Here is a 21,251-nt window from a genome sequence, read left to right as displayed (position 1 = left end):
ACAGAAGCCATGATTTATAATATATTTGTTTTATGTATGCACAGGTGTAAACATTAAATTTCAAGGGTAGATTCATCATATTTTCTGATGGTGTAGTTGCTCACTATTTTCTCTTTGTTCTTAAGTCATTAAGCTAGTTTATCTGTACTGTAACTAACATACAAAATAATAACAAATTAGTTTGAATGCTGTAATTACTTTCAACATAATAAACAAACAAACAAACACATAAAAACTTCCGCTCTTCCATCCAGTAACATTGATTACTGTTCTGGCTTCAACCATGTTGGACCAAAATCTACTACTGACTACAGGAAAATCAAGATTGTGCTCTTCTCTACAGAAAATCAGAAATAGTGCTCTTCATTACGTTGGTTTTTCAAAGACTAATTCACTACGTGTATTAATGAGTAAATAATTTTATGTGACAATAATTTAAAGTTATAATTTCTTAAAAAGAAGGAATGTACCACATTTAAATCAAACTCAATCAGCTGTTTAACCTAAAAATGCAAAATTGCAGATTCCAAGTACTCTTTCAACAAGTCATTGACAATGACATAGTCCCCACTTGTAATAGGAGTATTAGTCTTGATGGGGGCAGGGAAATGTGGTCATTAAGAAGTATCACTGAAGTGTATATGTTGAAATCTATGGGCACATAGGTCTATGTCGTTTGTTCCCAATTTGAAGTTATGGTTCTAAATCGGGAAAAAAGATCAGACCTCTAGCTGTATTGGCCAGCCAAGAAATACATATGTGCATAATAACTGAGGTACAAGATATGACACTTTAAGGTCTAATATCCTATGAAAATTGGAGGGTATAGAACTTGGGGTTACTGAGTTATGCATATATATGTATAATCAAGGTCAAAGGTCATTGAGGTCACGTGACATTTTGAAAAAAAAAATGTATTGCTAATTAATCCCTATATGCCAAAAATCAGACCTCTAGCTCTATTCGCTTGCCCAGAATTAGACATGTGCATAATTAATGAAGTAAAGCGTGTGTTGTCATAAGGTCTCTCATCCTACTAAATATAAAGGACATAGCACTTGTGGTTACTTATTTATTGACATAAACGTATATTTTAGGTAAAAGGTCATCGAGGTGACATGACATTTGGTCAAAAAAGTTCTATGCTATAGTTATCCCTATGTACCAAAAATCAGAAATCAAGCTCTATTGGCTTGCTCAGAATTAGATATGTGCATAATTAATGAGGTACAGTACGTGGTGTCATAAGGTCTTCCATCATACCAAATATGAAGTGTGTACCACTTGTGGTTACTGAGTTATGGACAAATATGTATATTTGAGGTCAAAGGTCACCGAGGTCACGTGACATTTTAAATTGTATTGCTAAGTTATCCCTATATACCAAAAATCAGACCTCTAGCTCTATTGGCTCGCTCAAAACTAGATATGCACATAATTAATGAGGTACAATATGTGGCGTCATAAGGTGTCCCATCATACCATATATGAAGGGTGTAGCACTTGTGGTTACTAAGTTATGTACAAATATGTATATTTAAGGTCAAAGGTCACCAAGGTCACGTGACATTTTGTCAAAATATCTGATATATCTGAGTGAACGGAGGGACATGACCCAATCTATAAGCCCCCTGGACTTCATCCATGGGGACTAAAAACTGTGTCACTGCATCTTTTTGCAATATGAATACGATGAGAAACTAAATTTTTATTTCACTTGGCCTTATACATGGGATTCTATGGAGAGCTGACTTATACATGGGAGTCTATGGAGGTGTAAACTAAAAAGTCCTCTAACACGGCAAAATTTGATCGCATTGTGAAACAAATCGACGTGCATCTGTATGGGGTAGGGTACTATCCTTATGCAAAGTTTGAAAGAAATTGAACAGGGCATGTCTGAAATATCTGCGTGAACGGACGGACGGACGCATGCACGCGCGGACGCATGCACGCACGCACGCACGCACGCACGCACGGACATGACCAAACCTATAAGTCCCCCCGGACGGTGTCTGTTGGGACTAACAAATCTGACATTGGGCATGCACATGAACCTGTATGCTGAAACTTCAAAACTATTGAACCGGCAATTTGGAAAAAAATGATTTTTTACTACAGATGGAAAAAATTAATCCAAAATGCATTGTTATAATTTGTACAAAGTGACAAAGATTTTCCTAAGGAACCAGCACATTAAATTTTGTAGAAAAGCAGATTCTAAGAAGAAATCAACTATTGAAAGGTGGACAGACGGCAAATTGACGATGGAGAATCACTGACAACAATCTTACCGGCTCTGTATCACTGATAGCAGAGCTTACAAACATTGAAAGTTGTGCTGTATATTCCTAATGGTACTCTTACTTGCATAATTCAGCAGAAAGGTGAACTCACATCATTAACAATAGACAAGCAATGACAAGACATGTCTTGGTGTGGGGAGGGGGGTCTGTGTGTTGACCTACCTTCTTCAATGTTTCTTTGTCAGGATATGGCATTGCTTCTATAGAGTCCAGTTTTATTCCTCCATTCAGCTCCACTTTGATCTGTTGCCTCACCATTTGTCGTAGATGCTTATTATCAAAGATGTCACCACATGTACTTGTCCCATACTCTGTCATCTGTGGTAAATTTTTGCAATGAGTTTACAATTTGAAATTATTTTATTTGCTTCTTTACTACCACTTCCTCATAATATGCTGATTATCACCATCATAACAACTATTTGTGTTACTACCTGGTCCTTGTATTAGTATATAAAGAGATAACAATCAAATTGAATATACCACATTGTTTCTATCAAAAAGTAAAGATTTGAATAAATGATTCACACTTTAAGGCAACATTGGAATTAACTAGAAAATTCTTTCTTCAAAGCAATATTTCTTATCAAAGATGACATGAAAACCCCTAATACTATATTTTAAATAAACAGAGAATCTAAAGTATGGTATAACAGCAATACTTTTTTTGAAGGATGAAGGTATATAGATACACAGATATAAACATACATAGATACATACAAAGATACATACATACATACATACATACATACACACACACACACACACACACACACACATAGCATACATACATACACATAGAAATACATATAGCAATGCATGAGAAATACAGACAGGAATACAGACATACATAAGGCAAATATACACATATACAGACTAGAGACATTTACAGCAACAGACTTACCTACATGCAGACAGATATACATATGCACATATGTAAAGACGTACAGACCACAACTGAACAGGAAATTAAAAATCCTTGCATTACCTTTTCAGAGTTATCTGGTATTCCACTGTATATGTCTTTTACCAATATATTATCACAGAAACCATAACTATATGGAGTTTCAGCATTAAAGTCAGTCCTAACTGCACATATGGCCTTCATTATATATTCTCTCTGAGATGTTGACAAAGAACAGCACTGAAATAGTTCCTCTAAAACAAGCTTCTCTTTCATCATCTGTGATAGAATTTTCTCAATTGTTTCAGTGTCTGTTTTTTTCCTTCTGTTGGAAAAATATACAGAATAAATTTAGTAGAAACTAGAAATTAGTAATTGCAAGGAGTCTGGGCACCAACATAACAGTGACAGGAAATGGATGTTAGATTATAAAGCTTAAATTTTACATAAGGTATATGTATCCAGGGCAACCCTTATTTTTAATGTTAATAATTTGTTGACATTGCCTTTGTTTGTTTTCATTGCAATTAAAATGTTACAATTTTGGGAACATGTACTGGTAGAGTGTTGTGAAATTGTTGAAAACAGAGAACATGGGATGCTAATAAAGCATATAGAAGCTAATAAGTACAATTTTTGACAATTTTGTTTTGGTAATTTTTGACTAATGGTGTCTTGGTCTGCCAGCTACATAGCATTAGACCAGATATGAACTGTAAATGCTCACGTGTTTCATTATATATTGCAGTTATGTGTAAATTTGAACCTTTGCCACATGTTTGCTATTTAATTGAAGTATTATGATCAACATAATGAACATAATTCACCACAGATTAACTCTATAGGTCATTAAGTATTCAAATATGTAATTAGCTGAAAAAAATATTCATTTCTTTGACTGCTGTCATTATATCACCACTTTATATAGCAAGTGTAATTGCCTTTGGTCAAGTCCTTCAAACTATATATTCCAAACTTTGAAAGCTCATTAGATATGCAAACTATAAATTAGCTGACATGAAAACTTAAATGCGAAATGACTTCCAATATTGATATAACCTGGTATAATCATCAATGTACATAGTAGCATGTTATGCCAATTTTGATCAAATAAATCCAAGTATATATCCCTAATTAGGAAAGTTCATTAAATACACAAATTAGGAATTGACTGAAGCAAAAATGCTTAATGCCTTTCAATAATGTTAGCCTACATAATAGTATCTTTAATGTACATAGCAAGTTTCATCAATTTTGGTCATGTAAATTCAAATATATATCCCTAATTTCAAAAATTCATTAGATATGCAAATTAGGAGCTGGATGAAGTAAAAATGCTTAATGACTTTCAATAATGTTGTATCATAGTATCTTTAATGTACATAGCAAGTTTCGTCAACTTTGGTCTTGTCAATACAGATAAATATCCCTGATTATGAAAGTTCATTAAATATGCAAATAAGGAATTGGCTAAACTTCAAATGCTTAATGACTTTCAATAATGTTCTATTATAGTATCTTTAATGTACATAGCCAGTTTCATCAACTTTGGTCTCGTCAATTCAGATAAATATCCCTAATTAGGAAAGTTCATAAAATATGCAAATTAGGAATTGGCTGATGTAAAAATGCTTAATGACATTTAATAATATTCTATCATAGTATCTTTAATGTACAAAGCAAGTTTCATCAATTTTGGTCATGTAACTTCAAATATATAGCCTTAATTTCAAAAGGTCATTAAATATGCAAATTAGGATTTGGATGAAGTAAAATGCTTAATGACTTTCAATAACATTAAATCATAGTATCTTCAATATGCATACCAAGTTTCGTCAATTTTGATTGAGTAAATCCAGATATATACTCCTAATTAGGAAATTTCATTAAACATGCAAATTAGTAATTATCTTTCACGTCACCCCTTAATATCTTTCAAAGCTGATATATCTCGGTGTGATCAACATTTGTAGCGAATCTCATCAAATTGTGTGCAGTCGTTGTCAATATATATCAGTTTTTTCTAAAATCATTAATTATGCAAATGAGCAAAAAGTAAGCAAGCCACACCCACCAAAAACTAATCCGTTCTTGCCATTTGCAAACCAAATCTATGTACCAGATTTGATTCTGATCTGATGAGCCGTTTTTGAGATATTGAGTACACAGACAGACAGACAGACAGACAGACACACAGACAGACAGACATCGCTGCGACATATGCCCACGTGTGTCAACACGTGAGCAAACAAGTCATCGTTGATGACACAGTCCCCACTTGTTAATGGGTATTTTGATTACAGGTCCTCAGAGAGGATAGAGTCCTCTTCATTAGGTCTGTGATAAAAATACTTTTGAATGAATTCGCTTGATACATGTCTGAGTTATGGTTCAGGACATGAGAATATCGTAACAAAATGGCCGCACAATGGCCATATTGGATCGCATTACAAAACAAATTGATGTGCATAGCTATGACATTGGTCCATGTCCTTGTACCAACTTTGAATAAAATCGGTTGAAACATGCCTGAGAAATGGCTCTGTACATGAAAAAATCGTAATAAAATGGCCGCCTGGCGGCCATATTGGATCGTATCACAAAACAGATTGAGGTGCATATGTATGACATTGGTCAATGTCCTTGTACCAACTTTGAATAAAATCGGTTGAGATATGCCTGAGTAATGGCTCTGTACTTGAAAAAATCGTAACAAAATGGCCGCCTGGCGGCCATATTGGATTGTATCACAAAACAAATTGACGTGCATATCTATGACATTGGTCCATGTCCTTGTACCAACTTTGAATAAAATCGGTTGAAACATGCCTTGAGTAATGGCTCTGTACATGAAAAAATTGTAACAAAATAGCCGCCTGGCGACCATATTGGATTGTAGCACAAAACAAATTGACGTGCATATCTATGACATTGGTCAATGTCCTTGTACCAGCTTTGAATAAAATCGGTTAGAACATGCCTGAGTTATGGCTCTGTACATGAAAAAAATTGTAATAAAATGGCCGCCTGGCAGCCATATTGGATCGTATCACAAAACAGATTGAGGTGCATATGTATGACATAGGTCAATGTCCTTGTACCAACTTTGAATAAAATCGGTTGAGATATGCCTGAGTAATGGCTCTGTACTTGAAAAAATCGTAACAAAATGGCCGCCTGGCGGCCATATTGGATTGTATCACAAAACAAATTGACGTGCATATCTATGACATTGGTCAATGTCCTTGTACCAACTTTGAATAAAATCGGTTGAAACATGCCTGAGTAATGGCTCTGTACATGAAAAAATCGTAATAAAATGGCCGCCTGGCGGCCATATTGGATTGTATCACAAAACAAATTGACGTGCATATCTATGACATTGGTCCATGTCCTTGTACCAACTTTGAATAAAATCGGTTGAAACATGCCTGAGTAATGGCTCTGTACATGAAAAAATTGTAACAAAATAGCCGCCTGGCGACCATATTGGATTGTAGCACAAAACAAATTTACGTGCATCTGTATGACATATGAAGTAATCCTTGTACCAAGTCTGAATGAAATCGCTCCAGGCATCTCTGAGATATCTGCGTGAACGGACGACGGACGCACAGACGGACGCACGCACGCACGCAAGGACATGACCAAACCTTTAAGTCCCCCCGGACGGTGTTCGTGGGGACTAAAAAGGACTTGCTCTGCACTCTATTACTTAACAACATTTCTGAAAAGATAGATATTGTATGAGTGTTTGCATTTATCGAGCTTGTTCAATCTCCAATTAGAGTAACCTGAACAAAACTATTTTGAAAATTTAATGAGATATCATCAGTCACAATAAAAACTTCATCAATGAAACATAAATACAGACAAAGGACCCTTGACATAGAAATTTTTAATCATATGGCTGCACCTTAGGCAATGTTAAGCAATCTTTTTCTAAAACAAGTCAAAGATAAGAGTGATTTCAGGGGAGGGTACAGTAAAATGAGCTGTCTTCTGTCACATAAGATATACCAGTAGTCTGCAGAGTTCAACATTAAACTAACTCGGCAGTAAGAAAACCAGATCCCTCAAGATATATGGCATGAATCATTTCAAAACACAAGTAAACTTCTCAGATCAACAACTCACTCTATAACATTCTGAATTACAATGGGTAGGGAATGTTATGATATGTGTTTTTGCATTTGGTATTCAGAATGAAGGATAATTGTTGTAACAGTCACGATGTGATTAGTTGACAAAATGGGACTTGTAGCGTCAATTTATGAAATTTGACATATGAGAAATGTGTACACAATGTATATGGCTTTACCGCTAGAACATGATGTGTACTCGAGAGTAAATGTCAGTGTACAATGGTCTTTACAAGGTGTGTGCAGATGTATATCAGACAATTGGAAGTAAATGGCAGGCAATGGAGAACAGGGTCTAAATTGAAGTGGACCTTACAAACATCCTTCCTCAAACCATTTAAAACCTGTCATCATATACCTTCATTCACGTGCCTGTGTAAAGCTCTGAAAGAAAGCGCCCTCAGATCCGTGCATTTTTTTACGTATCACGCCCCGGCCTTGTGCCTAAATATGGGCAAGCACGTGTATTTCTGAACTATCTAGATTCTGGTTACTACGCGCGTTGCTATCCGCAAACGTTCCATTCGTACACAAAGCCAGCGCGAGATTCAGAAAACATCTGCTCCCTCAGATCGCAGTTCCGCGCGGTGACAGAGAAGCTGTGCAGGTGACATGGGCTTTTATTTCTAAATTCTAGTGAAATCCTGTGTATACTAAGTGCGTGCCTGTTCAGTATAAATTGCAAGAAACTGACATCACGCTTATGTCCTTCTTACACCTCCATTTCAGCTTTGATCTCTGTTGGTCACATAATAGTATGCATGTTACTTTGTGCGTTCTAGAATTGTGCAGGTAAACAAATGACGTCATTATGTATGTCAATCCGCGATGGGAAGCAGCCATTGTATTTATGAAAACCTGACACAAATGGCGATGAATGTTTGATATCACACGCATTTTTATCTCCTAAACAATGTTGAATATTATGTAAACTACATATTTATCATTCCATAAGGTATATGATAAAACCTTTACGTCCCTGATACGGCTTTTGCGGCCCTTGGTTGTATGGAGTACGGGCCCTTCCACGCTCGGGCCCTTCTGCCGTACAACCTCGGGCCGCAAAAGCCGTATCAGGGCCGTAAAGATTATAAACACCCTATCAACAATGAAGAGAAGTAGGATAGTTTGGAGTACTACTTGCAGATTCAGCCCAGAGGATGAAAAGTACAACAAGTCATCCTTGATGACATAGTCCCCACAAAGTAAGACTGGTGGTATTTGGTTCAGGTGTCAAAGCTGTTGGTTTGCTGTTTGGAAAAATATTATCACTCTGATTTATTTCCTACAGTACCTTCCAAGGCATTCTAGTGCTGCAGCATATGATTGGTGGTTTGGTTTCACTCCATTTTCTTTCATCTTCTCAAAAATCAATTTGACAAGTGTGATCTCTCCCTTTAAAATAAAAAACAGAGACAATGTTACTGTTCACTCCCATATAGTAGTTATCAAAACAAGCAAATAAGTGTATGAAACATGGACATACACACAGACTGATATTCACAGACTGACATACACAGACTGGAAAAGGGTGATGACACTGGCCCCAGTGTGCCTTGGCCCATGGATAATGACAAAAATATAACAAACAGCTGAATGTAATTATAAAATAGTGAAATATACAGGCACTCAGGGTGAATATGTTACATCAATTTGATTAGTTTCTCTTCCTTTTCTACTTCTGTGATAATTTTTAAGACAATCAATCTACAAACAGTTTATGCACTGATACATATGTTATCTTTTACAAGCACACAGCAAACTTTTCTCGATTTTTCATGAACAATACTTGGCAGACTGAAATACATAACATGTAACCAATGTTTACATTTTGCCCATACACAAGATACATGGAAAGATTTCAACATACAATCATGAACTCAGAAACCCTACAGGGAAAAGTAAACATTGTTTTCTTCCAGTACAACTGGTGCATCCAGATTTCGAACAACTTACAAACTGCAGTTGAAGCCATTATTCTTCGTTTGGGCAAGTTGGTAATTACCTGCCAATATACCAAGGGAACTTCCTACGCCAAACTCTGCTTTCTTATCTGGAGCCGCAAGATGAGATCTAAACAAACACAGCGGGTAACAAATTTTACAGCCATCAATGGTGATCTGATACCGGGATGAACCATAATATACTCCACTGTCCGCTTCATGTTTCAGTAATTTAGCTGGTCAGAGGGAACTTCGGTAGTGATTTTGTATGTGTGACTCAGTTCATTGTGTAGTATGTTGAGCACTGTTCTGATTGCCGGCTGGTTTTTCACAGTACAAGTATTCTAAAAAAGGTATTTTGTCAATATATTACTGGCTGCTATCAAAGGTTTCTTAACCCACAAAAAACTGAGCAACTAGTTGTGCAGTTCATGTCAAACTTTTTGATTGTGGCTTTCCAGGATGTTTTGAGCAATGGTTCTGAGAATGAGATGGGCGATGACATGCTGAAGTGCCGTCTGTGGTGCATTTATTCTCTGAGCGATATTTACCATAGTTTCAACTTCATGTAGCTTTGTACGATTATTTTCCTTGTTAAAATATCAACAGATTTTTGCCATCTTGTCTCTGACTTTGATGAAGTTTTCAAGACAGACTGTAAAGTTGACTTTTTATGAGTCGCTGAGTGCTTTTGAATTAGACTCCTGTGAACCACACCATAAAGACTGACTTTTGAAAGATCAATGTACACGGAGTGATCTCAAACTTTTGTACAAAATACCATGTTCTGTAATGATGTTACTTCATAAAGCTTTTTCAAACCAAGTTATGTGTAATATTTATCAAAAAGAAGACAAGGCACGATATGATCTCTTAAGATCATGTTTTATTCCTTGTAGTTTTCATTCCCCAATCCAGTCCCCTTTTAACGAACCTACATGAAAATGGTTCATCCCAGTTATCAGATCACCATTGCTGGCTGTAAAATCTCATTACCTGCTGTGCTTGTTTAGATCTCATCTTGCTGCTTTAGATAGGAAAACAGAGTTTGGTTTAGGAAGTTCCCTTGGTACATTGGTATATGGCTAGCTAAATTGGCAGGTAATTACCAACTTGCCTCACAAAGAATAATGGCCTCAACTGTAACCAATTACACAAGGATAATGACACAAGAGATCAACTTAAGGTTCCAAGAGAAGAAATTGACCTTTTTAAGCTAACAATTCTCTAGTGGTTAATAAGCTCAGAACCCGTCTATTATATATTTTCAGAAAGTCTAGATATTGGGAAACATTTTGGTGACCATAATGTTACCATTGTTTACATAACTATCATGTGACAGGTAATTTGCATAACCTTGGTATTGACCATGTTTGCATAAAGAGATACAATGACCAGATGGCAGGCAGTGTGTGGACTATTTACAACCTTGATACTCTTAAAGGTATAAATCGATCCCAGGGCCTAGGAGTGGCACATGTAAAACAGTGTGTATCTTTGCGTCAGAGGCGGAATAAATGATGAGTGTATCTATTTATCCAGGAAATCTTAATCCCGACTGCTATATTTGTACGCACATAGAGCCAGTCGAAACTCTGCAGGTTTCTGGACTAAACGACCCCAAACCGACCGGATCTCAGTCAACTGTGCCGGGCTCGATGTCTACTCTATCAGCGTCAACTCAAACTTTCACTCCAGACAACTTTACCCCACAAACTGGGAATATACTAAATTTACCTTGAAAAAAATTCAAACTGTGTATCGTATTGAAAAAATCTTACCGGGGCCACGGAACAAATTAAAAAACCAACAAATCCCAACAGAAACAGTGGAATGATCATTAGTATGCAAGGTCGCTGTATTATATGTCTGGGTAAAAAAATCTAGTTTTGAAATTTCTGGACAGTACAAAAGGCGGGGCAGAATTGGACAAGATTACGACCAATGTATTACCGCCGATGGTACATAACGTACTGTTGATAGCAGGTAGTTCGGTGTCCAGTGAGAACACTATTCCCAATATACCATGGCTGTTGATTTGAGCTGCCTCCGATGGAAAATTTTCTATACAAAGACATGATATCAATAATTTTGTGAGATTATAATTACCCGCTGTCTTCTCCCCAAATAGCTGCGATCAAGATCATTATGACAGACCGTCGAACACCTGCTTGCTGTTCTTATACACAACATGTAAAATATGATTATTCCTGCTGAGAAATACGACAGCAAATATTGCAACGTGAATTTCTTACTATTTCCTTGCAATGGTTTTACATCTGTGTCTATTTTAACACGGTCACTGGACCATTTCTGACGATTTTTACAAACAAAGAATCAGTTCACACTCATCGTGGGAACACATTGCAAAGACGTTCAAAAAATGTTCATTACATGAAAGATTACCGTAATACCCGTTTCAAAGATGTAGGAAATGTATAATGTGTTGTTCATCTTGAAAAATCCCGAACTGCAGCCTCTAAATACAACTTCCCGACAACTTGCCGACAACTTTACAAGCACACTCCGGTCATCACATGACGGTTGTAACCGTACATGTGCTGCCGCCAATGGAGAATCAAAAGACTTCAAATCAAAAGTAAAAAAGTATAGAAAAAATATCAATATCCAAGCATTGTAAAACAGAGTAATTTTGATAAGGTCAGTTTATTGTATATTATAAAAAATCTCCAGGCCACTCGGAACAGCGTAAGATTATGATCTCACTCGTTCGAATACTACACTCACACAGAAGGGTAAAAATGGGAACTCAGAACGTTATATACTGCTTCCGCCAAGCGAGTCCGCTTAGCTAAAGACGGTAAAATGACCATAATTATTATTGCTAGTCTCTGTAAATTTTGCCGACTATTCGTTAGTAGTTGTTGAATTTCTTGAGGCTGTCTGAAAACTATTTCAGTGAATGACGTAAGTTTCAAGACACCTGAGTGCGAACGCAATATCGGTATCGGGATAGCAAAATCAGTCACAGACAATTGAGGAAGAACATAAGAGTCTATTAATCTGCGAATCAAATGAATCCTATATTACTATGAAAGTAAAAAGGTAATGTTGTGTCCTGGTTGGGAAAGAAAAGTTGATTAAGATTTCAAAAAAATGTCAGATAATATTAGAGCAATTTAGTAAAAAACAAGCTCAGAAAAACGTATAGAGAAGAACAACATCACGGTGATCTTCAAACCTTTTATCATGTTTCAGTCTGAACGGTCAACATTTGATGCTATAATCTATGTCAAGTGTCTCTTTTTGGTCAAATCTGCCAGAGATGAAGCAATCGTGATTTAGTTTCATCGCCTCGACCCGACAGAAAATAATGCAGCTCATGGGCACCTGTATAATCGTGGCGTGAACGTATTCAATGGCCGTCCACTGCATGGGCCATTGACCGTGCATCGCCAGCAAACAACGGTTTTGGACGTCACGAGAGCATTTTTCCGCAGTCTGTGAGCGGTTGAGTGATTTGGGTTGGCTGCATAGATCGGAATCGAGTTGATTTCGGCTGAAAACAGTTCAAAAAGTAGTTTTTCGTGTTCCGTCCGAATTGGATCCGCATGTTGCCGGTTTTGTCCATGGCAATCAGCAGAGCTGTGGTGGGAGGCCGTATAATGCCGGGAACACACGGCATCGTACGCAGGGCTAGGCGACAACAACTTCCAAAAGAGATCTATCGTAAAATATCGTACTGCAGGTCAACATACACATCACCCATTCATAGGCCAAGAGGTACACAGATCAACAAACAAACAGGGAGAGGCAATCTGCTTGAAACCATGAAATAGTCCGTTTGTGTCTGAACTCATCTGAGACTCGTGTTCAGTAACCGTTGGTCAAGAATTTTGCTCAGTTGTAAGAATCGTTTATTCATTGTTGACATCGTAATCAATCGGATGTACACAACAAATGCTTGATCGTTTTGCACCTTTGCGCGTCCCCTCGTGATTGGCAGCTGTTTGAATGCTTTCATCTATTGTTTGTTGGATGCTTCGAATACAGCATCCAAGCAGTTTTGGCATAAAAAATCAACTTAAAATGGAAACAAGCGACCTAGTGGCCGATATAGTCCGCTGTGTTTATGTAGAAAATAACTATTTTTGACATATGTTGATGAAAAAGGTGGAAATCTTTGATAGCTCAATGTAAATGGCCAGAAAAAAGTGGCTAAAATAGCTGCAAAAATACACAATTGAAGATTTCATCATAATTTGAATATATCACATTGTATCATCCCTGAGAACACGTCAACCAAAGCTATAATTTGACAAGCAGTTTTTTGAGAATGAAATTTTCTGACCAAAAATGGCAAAATTGCCCCCCCCCCAAATAAAAATTGCAGATTTCACCATAATATCAATATATCATATATTAAAATAATCCCTTGGAATTTGTATACCAAATATCAAAGCTATCAACTTGCAGTTTTGAGAAACAAATTATTTGACCAACCAGATATGAACTGTAAATGCTCACGTGTTTCATTATATATTGCAGTTATGTGTAAATTTGAACCTTTGCCACATGTTTGCAACTTCACTGAAAGTATTATGATCAACATGATGAACAATATTCACCACAGATTAACTCTATAGGTCATTAAGTATTAAAATACGCAATTAGCTGAAATAGAAATAATTAATTTCTTTGAATGCTGTCATTTTATCAACTCTTTATATATAGCAAGTGTAATTGCCTCTTGTCAAGTCCTTCAAACTACTGGTATATATTCCAAACTTTGAAAGCTCATTAGATATGCAAACTATAAATAAGCTGACATGAAAACTTAAGTGCGAAATGACTTCCAATATTGGTATAACCTGGTATAATCATCAATGTACATAAGATGTTATGCCAAATTTGATTAAATAAATCCAAGTATATATCCCTTATTAGGAAAGTTCATTAAATACACATATTAGGAATTGGCTGAAGCAAAAATGCTAAATGCCTTTCAATAATGTTAACCTACATAATGGTATCTTTAATGTTCATAGCAAGTTTCATCAACTTTGGTCATGTAAATTCAAACATATATCCCTAATTTCAAAAATTCATTAAATATGCAAATTAGGAGCTGGATGAAGTAAAAATGCTTAATGACTTTCAATAACGTCGTATCATAGTATCTTTAATGTACATAGCAAGTTTCGTCAACTTTGGTTCAGTCAATACAGATAAATATCCCTGATTGTGAAAGTTCATTAAATATGCAAATAAGGAATTGGCTTAAGTTCAAATGCTTAATGAATTTCAATAATGTTCTTTGATAGTATCTTTAATGTACATAGCAAGTTTCGTCAACTTTGGTCTCGTCAATTCAGATAAATATCCCTAATTAGGAAAGTTCATTAAATATGCAAATTACGATTTGGATGAAGTAAAAATGCTTAATGACTTTAAATAATGATAAATCATAGTGTCTTCAATATGCATACCAAGTTTTCTCAATTTTGATCGAGTAAATTCAGACATATACCCCTAATTAGGAAATTTCATTAAATATGCAAATTAGTAATTATCTTTCACGTCACCTCTTAATAACATTCACAGCTGATTTATCTTGATGTGATCAACATTTGTGGCATATCTCATCAAATTGTGTGCAGTCATTCTCAATGTATATCCTGTTTTTCTAAAATCATTAATTATGCAAATGAGTAAAAAGTAAGCAAGCCACATCCACTAACCAGATATGAACTGAATATGCTCACGTGCATTACTGTGATAAAAGTGTTGGAACCGATTTTGTTTATAGTTGGGTGGCCGAGGCATTTTTTTCTACTTTTGACAGTAAAGTGGTATGGTACGAAGGTGAAAAATAAAAGGTTGAAGGAGCTTGATTCATTCAATCAAAAGTTATGAATTTTTTAATAATGAAAAATGACAATTTTTGGCTTTTTCGTCAAATTTCTGCCAAGAATTCAGTCTCATGAAAGTTCGACAATCTGTTAACTTTGTATTTATCTCATATAGAAACATGAAAATTTATGTTCTGGATCAAAATTTTGTTCTTATTACAGAAAACCGGAAAATGGAAAGTTTATAGTACTCAATGTTCAGGGAACTTTCAATATAGGTGAAATGGCCATGTAGAAGATGACTTCCTTGTTAAACTGAGATAGCAATAAAAGTTTTGAAAGTCAATGTAAAGTTAGTCTTGGTATTTTGTAGATTGTCCCGCGCAAGATCACGAGGGTAGGTTTATATAGTGCTCATGAATATTAAGTGGATTCTGAAACTGCCTCGTCCAGACCAATGAGAGGTATGGGGAAAGACAACGAACGTAATAGGAAGCAAGGGAGTGGGAGTGTCCTAGTGTAGTTCGAAAAATGTTGCAATTTTGTCGATGGGCCAATGACAATTCAAAAGCGGAATGCATACAAAATGAGGTGATCAGGATCCCTAGAATGATATTAGGTATTCGGTATAGGAGGCAGCCTTTTCGTGTTTAACCGAGAATCAGTGCAGTTTTGTGATTAATTTACATGTGCACATGCGTACGCAAGTTGAGGCATTGTGCTCGTGTGGAAAAACCTTTAACATCGTCGTTATGTATAGTATAATGTAAAGTTCCATATGTAATATTTTTGCCGCTGAATGTCCTTGTATATTTTTGTATTACAGATTTGCGTTTCTATTTAATTTATTATTTTGCAAAGTGCTCTGGAAATTTTTGGTTTTAAATTTTCTACTCTGAATTTTTTTTCCATTTCTGACCACCCCTCCTCTCCCAAAGTGTAATGGTTCGTCCCTTAGGGATTTCACTGTAAGTAGGTCAATCTTGTATTTGTCTATCTAGTGCAGTTTTTATATGGTTGAATAGATTCTAGTGAAAGTAGAAATAACATTTGCGCTTTGAGAATTATGTGAGGGAGGAAATGGAAGTGTTAGGTATTGAAATCATGATCTTTTGCGTATTAATGTTCTTGGTAGTGTATTTGAGTAATAGAAATAAAATGAATAATTCATGACATGAATATATCCTTGACAATGTTGATGTTTTTGGTTATGCAGTTATCTTATTGATAGCTAGTGGGATTTAAGTACCAAGACCATCCTGAGTATAACAAGTAGAATATATTTTCCAATGGAATAGATGGATACTAAGCTGTCAAATTATGGTGGAATTAGATGATTAAATAATAAGTGATAGTTATCAGTTTGTAATTTGTATGTGGAATTCAAGATTGAAGCTTTAGTATTGAGATATTAAAGAAAAGGAGGGAAGTTGAAATGACAATGACAGCATCAACAGGGCATAGTTGAATGAAGTGCTTTTTAATGTTGAATGGCATTGAAAAGCTCATTTGAAAGTTATCTTTTGCATTATTTTGTGCTTGACATGACTGCATAACTGAGTATTATGTGAGTGATTGTTGTTATAATTTTTTATACTGCTACCCACACTGGTTTGTGATCACTGTAGTAGGATTCAAGTACACCAAAATCTGTAGACTGAATATTTGTATAAATGTGATCAAGGCAAGATCCATAGTTTGTTGTTGGTTGTTGGATAACTTGTTTGTATTTGAGTTGGTTTGTCATAAGTTCAATCAATTGTTGTGCTGAAGTTGTTTCTTGTAACAAATCAATATTGAAATCACCAAGTATCACTGTTGGTAGATTATTGTGGAGTTCTTCATTAAGATTTAAAAGAGCTCTTTTTAAATTGCCTATTGGTGTTGAAGGTGGAATATAAATAGCAACAACTTGAAGTAAGCCAAATGTTGTTTTGTATATTGCTGTGATAAACTCGCAGTGTAAGTAATTGTGTGAGTGTGGAACCGACTCCAGGATGTTCGCTTTGCTATACAATACTAGGCCATGATATGGTCTTGTTGTTTGATTTCTGTTATCGTCATGTCTTGAAATTTCAAAACCTGGAATTGTGTAATCATCATTTTGATCACCACTTTGTAATCTTGATTCACTGCAAATAAGTACATGAGCTGATGTCAAACTGAAATCATTGACAACATCTTGAAAATGGCAATGAAGTGATCTTACATTTTGATAAGCAACAATAAATTTGTTTGGTATATCATATGGAAAAGTCAAGCAAAGTTGTAACATGGAATGTGATCGCATGCGTTGCATTTCTTCTGTGACATCACTGCTGACAGATATTTGATTTTCCTGTAATGTGGTTATGTGAAGACCAGCAAGTTTTGTGACTCTGCTAAGGGCAACATAGTGTATATGACACTGGTTTCTGTTTGAAGCAGTACTGAAATCAACAACTACATCAGTGAGAGTATCACCTTGGCAACGGTGGACAGTCTTTGCACTGGCTGGTCTGAAGGGAAATTGTTTTCTAACAACTTCAGCATTTTTATGTCTTCCTACTCTGAATTGCCGTGATATCTGTGTAATGGGTGTCCATGCTTTGGTTACTCTCCTCTGGTATAAATGTCGTTTTTCTTGTCGCAGTGCTTTGCCAACAGTGCTATCATCAAATAAAACCATAGAACCATGACATGATCTAAGTCTGGTCCATCAATAAACTTTATTACTCCTGGAGTGCCATTTATTAATCCATCATCAACACACAGATTCATACATAGTTCAACTCGTTGATTTATTCCAATGGATAATTGAGATACTAATCCCATTGTCTTTTGAGGACCTAACATTGCAACTATGGTTAATGTTTTTTGTTTCACTGTTTCAGAGACATCCCAATTACAGTATCAGTAGCAGATACATTTGTTTTAGTTTCTGTAAGTCTGTCGTACACTAACACATTATGGTTATCAACAAGTCTGTTTTCACAATAGAGATGCACTATTGAATCATTGTACGGTGGACTTCCATTATTGGTTTGTACTATGCGGGTTTTCAGAATACTGATGTCATGTGAAGTGTGTTTTCCTTCACGTACATGATTAAGTAATTGTGCGAAATCCAAGTCATCTTTTTGACGCATAATATCTGTTAATTCAAACAGTTTGAATAGGTCTTTCCAGATATTTAAAGCAAGTGGTCCATAATCATGCCTAAGATCATTAAATATTCAGCCATCAAAGACAGGCTTCAATTGATATAGGTCCCCAAATGCAACTATACTGACACCACCAAAGAGCTGATTGTTTGCCATGATTTGTTGAAGCCGAAGGTTGATGTAGTTGAACATACCATTGCCAACCATGGAGATTTCATCAATGAAAATAATTTTTAAATTCCTGTATTTTGCTTGCAAAGTATTTAGTCTTTCTGATGTTAAGGGTTTATAGTGAAATCCTTGGATTGCAGGAATCTGCAGCGCTGAGTAAATTGTACTCCCTTTAATATTGTATGCAGCCTTGCCTGTTGGTGCCATGAGTAATAGTAATACATTGTCAGGATTTTCACCAGGACGACTTGAAAGATGTTTCAAAAGTACTTGATAAAGTGATTTCAGAACAACAGATTTACCAACACCTGCTCCACCTGTAACAAACACATGCAAAGGATCTGTTTTTGTTTTAATCCAATGAATTATATGATAGAATATTTCTTTTTGCTTCTTGTTAAGAATCTGTAAAATGGGGTACAGCTGACTGTCAGGCATTCGTGGGTGTTGAAGTTCTTCAATATTGGGATTGTTTACAGCCATGCCAATGTCTTGTCCTATGTCATATTGTGAATGACTGTCATTCTGTGGGGCAAATATGTTCATTGTGTCACTTTGTCTGCATCCTTCTGCAGAGTCTTGTCTTTCCTGATGTTCTGTATTTGGAGCAATATTGTCAAACATATCCACAGCTGTATTCTGTACTGCTTCAATTGCTTGATCTAATGCCTCAGCATTTTTATTGTAGTCCTTTTGTTTAGTATCTACTTCCTGTTTTATTTGCAAATAGCGGTCATGGTATGTACTACAACCAGCCAATAGTGATTTTCATGTCTCCAATGATAAAACAACATTACTAACTCTCTGTAATGATTTTCTGAGTCTCTCTCTTTATGAAAACGAACATATCGGATGACTTTACTTTTTGTGCGTTTTTTGTAGATAAGTTTACCGACACGATAAGTTGTCCCACTGTTGTTGTTGTCATCATTGTAAACATCATCATTGTCTTTCTTCTCTACTTCACCAGGTTTTTCCCTTTCAAAAGTATACCAAGCTGCAAAATCTGCCAAGCACAATTTCTCAAGGGCTTTTGGACGACGCTCATATTTTTTCAAGATGTTGTCACTTTCTATATCAGTAGCATTTGCCGGCATATTTTGTATTTCATCCAGTGGTTTCAGTAGAATAACTCAATCATTAGGGGGTGATGTATTAACAAATATGACATCTCGTGACGCTCTCCTCAATTTCATTTGCATAGTTAGATACACAGCCTCTTGGGCACTAACTTCAACATGATTTAGGAATTTGTTTCCTATATGTCTGACACTCTCCCTGATGTCTTGATTTCCTTCTCTCACTTCATCTACAGCTCTAGCTAGCAAGTTACTCATTCCTCGTTGAGCTTTGCTGATGTAAGATGCTATGTACATTGCACAGGCATATGGATCTATAATAAATTGAATGTCCATGTTTGCCCTCCATGCTTTCAGTAGAATTTCATTATAATTATTTATTCTGATTTCATTAGGTGATCTTTTGAGGAAGATTTTTTCAGATGTTAGGGATGACTGTATTGCTTTAATGTAGGTCTCCTCATCAAGTTGTATTTTGTCTAAGAATTCATCAAATGAGAGCTTTTCTCCATTGTAATCCGAATTGTAAATCAGAAAGTACAGTTTTAATACGTGTATAGTGTTCTTTACGGCTCTGTTCTGTTGTTTCATCAATATCCATAGGTAATGGTTGCAATATCATTGTTCTTGGCATAGGTGGTAGAGGAAAGCCAAATCTACAAACACACTGACCTTTGACTTTACATGTTTTTGCATGTCTATGCATCTGATAATTTATCAACTCTGCAAGGTTTTCATCACTGGTTTCATTGCTGCATGTAATATACTGATCTATGAAATTAATAATTTCATCATCATCATTCTCACCATACTGTGGTGCATCTTTGATCCATACAAGCATGTGTACATGTGGTGACCCTTTGTTGAAACTCGACTCTGTAAAAGTAGTCCTGTATTTCACCAAGTGGATGGTGTGAACTTAGTGGAAAATCATGCATAAATTGCTGAAAGCAATGGTCAACGTGTCGAGCACAAGTAACCGGGTCTGATTTGATCAGTTCAGACTTAGTGTTCCATGACATATTTAATATATCATTGTCTGTGTACTCCTTTTCATGAACTGTCTTTCCAAGAATTTTCAAAAGATGTATCCACTTGGACTCTGCTGAGGAGAAGGACATGAAGTATGTAGGAATTGCAATTTGGCGTATCATAGCAAAAATGTCTCTCTTGACACTTTCCCAATATGGTGGTGACCCTCTCAATGTTTTTAATACCCTGAATCCTTCATCAAGTCTAACTTTTGAGGAGATTGCACTTCACCAGCTGTTACTTTACGGCCTTTCAGATTACATTTGCGTAAGCATAATGATGCTTTGTCTTTGATTTGCTGAATTTGTAACTTTTTCAGTTTGAAGAAAATGTTTGGAACAGATTTCGCAACTCTTCGATCTTTATGTCGCAGTTCCCATTTGCATAGTGTACTGTATGATACTGGGATGTTTTGTTCACTTTGTCTCGGCTGACCACAAAAAATTGTTGGAAATGAGAGTTCTTCGGAATACTTATCTTGAAATATACCTAAAGGTCTGTTGCCTTCACCCGGGCAAAGCAAATTGCTCCTTGTGAATCTATGTTTCTATCATAAGAAAGTGAAAGCATTGTATCTAATGTTCCAGCAGCCTGATCCTCTAAATTGATTTCTTCTGTCCAATCATCATTGTTATCATCACAATGATCATCATTGTTATTATCAACATTTTCATTACAGGAGTCCTGTTGATCTATTTTAGAATTAAGATTGCAATCA

At 36.0% G+C, this 21,251-nt stretch overlaps 1 protein-coding gene across 3 annotated transcripts in view; it reads right to left on the bottom strand.

The window, feature by feature from the left end:
• LOC139136543 (DNA-directed RNA polymerase, mitochondrial-like) overlaps positions 1-21,251 on the bottom strand; it is a 184,982-nt gene that overhangs the window by 132,900 nt on the left and 30,831 nt on the right. For all 3 annotated transcript variants that reach the window (XM_070704267.1, XM_070704265.1, XM_070704266.1), the window contains exons 6-8: positions 8,647-8,747; positions 3,295-3,535; positions 2,469-2,624 (exon numbers count right to left, since the gene is read on the bottom strand). In XM_070704267.1, coding sequence (XP_070560368.1) covers positions 2,469-2,624; positions 3,295-3,535; positions 8,647-8,747 — 498 coding nt within the window. The remainder of the gene's footprint in view (positions 1-2,468; positions 2,625-3,294; positions 3,536-8,646; positions 8,748-21,251) is intronic.

This window comes from Ptychodera flava, chromosome 7 (assembly GCF_041260155.1).
Source record: "Ptychodera flava strain L36383 chromosome 7, AS_Pfla_20210202, whole genome shotgun sequence".
NCBI classification, from domain to species: Eukaryota; Metazoa; Hemichordata; class Enteropneusta; family Ptychoderidae; genus Ptychodera; species Ptychodera flava.
The sequence above is the reverse complement of the archived record's forward strand: the minus strand, read 5'-3'. Positions and strand labels throughout refer to the sequence as shown.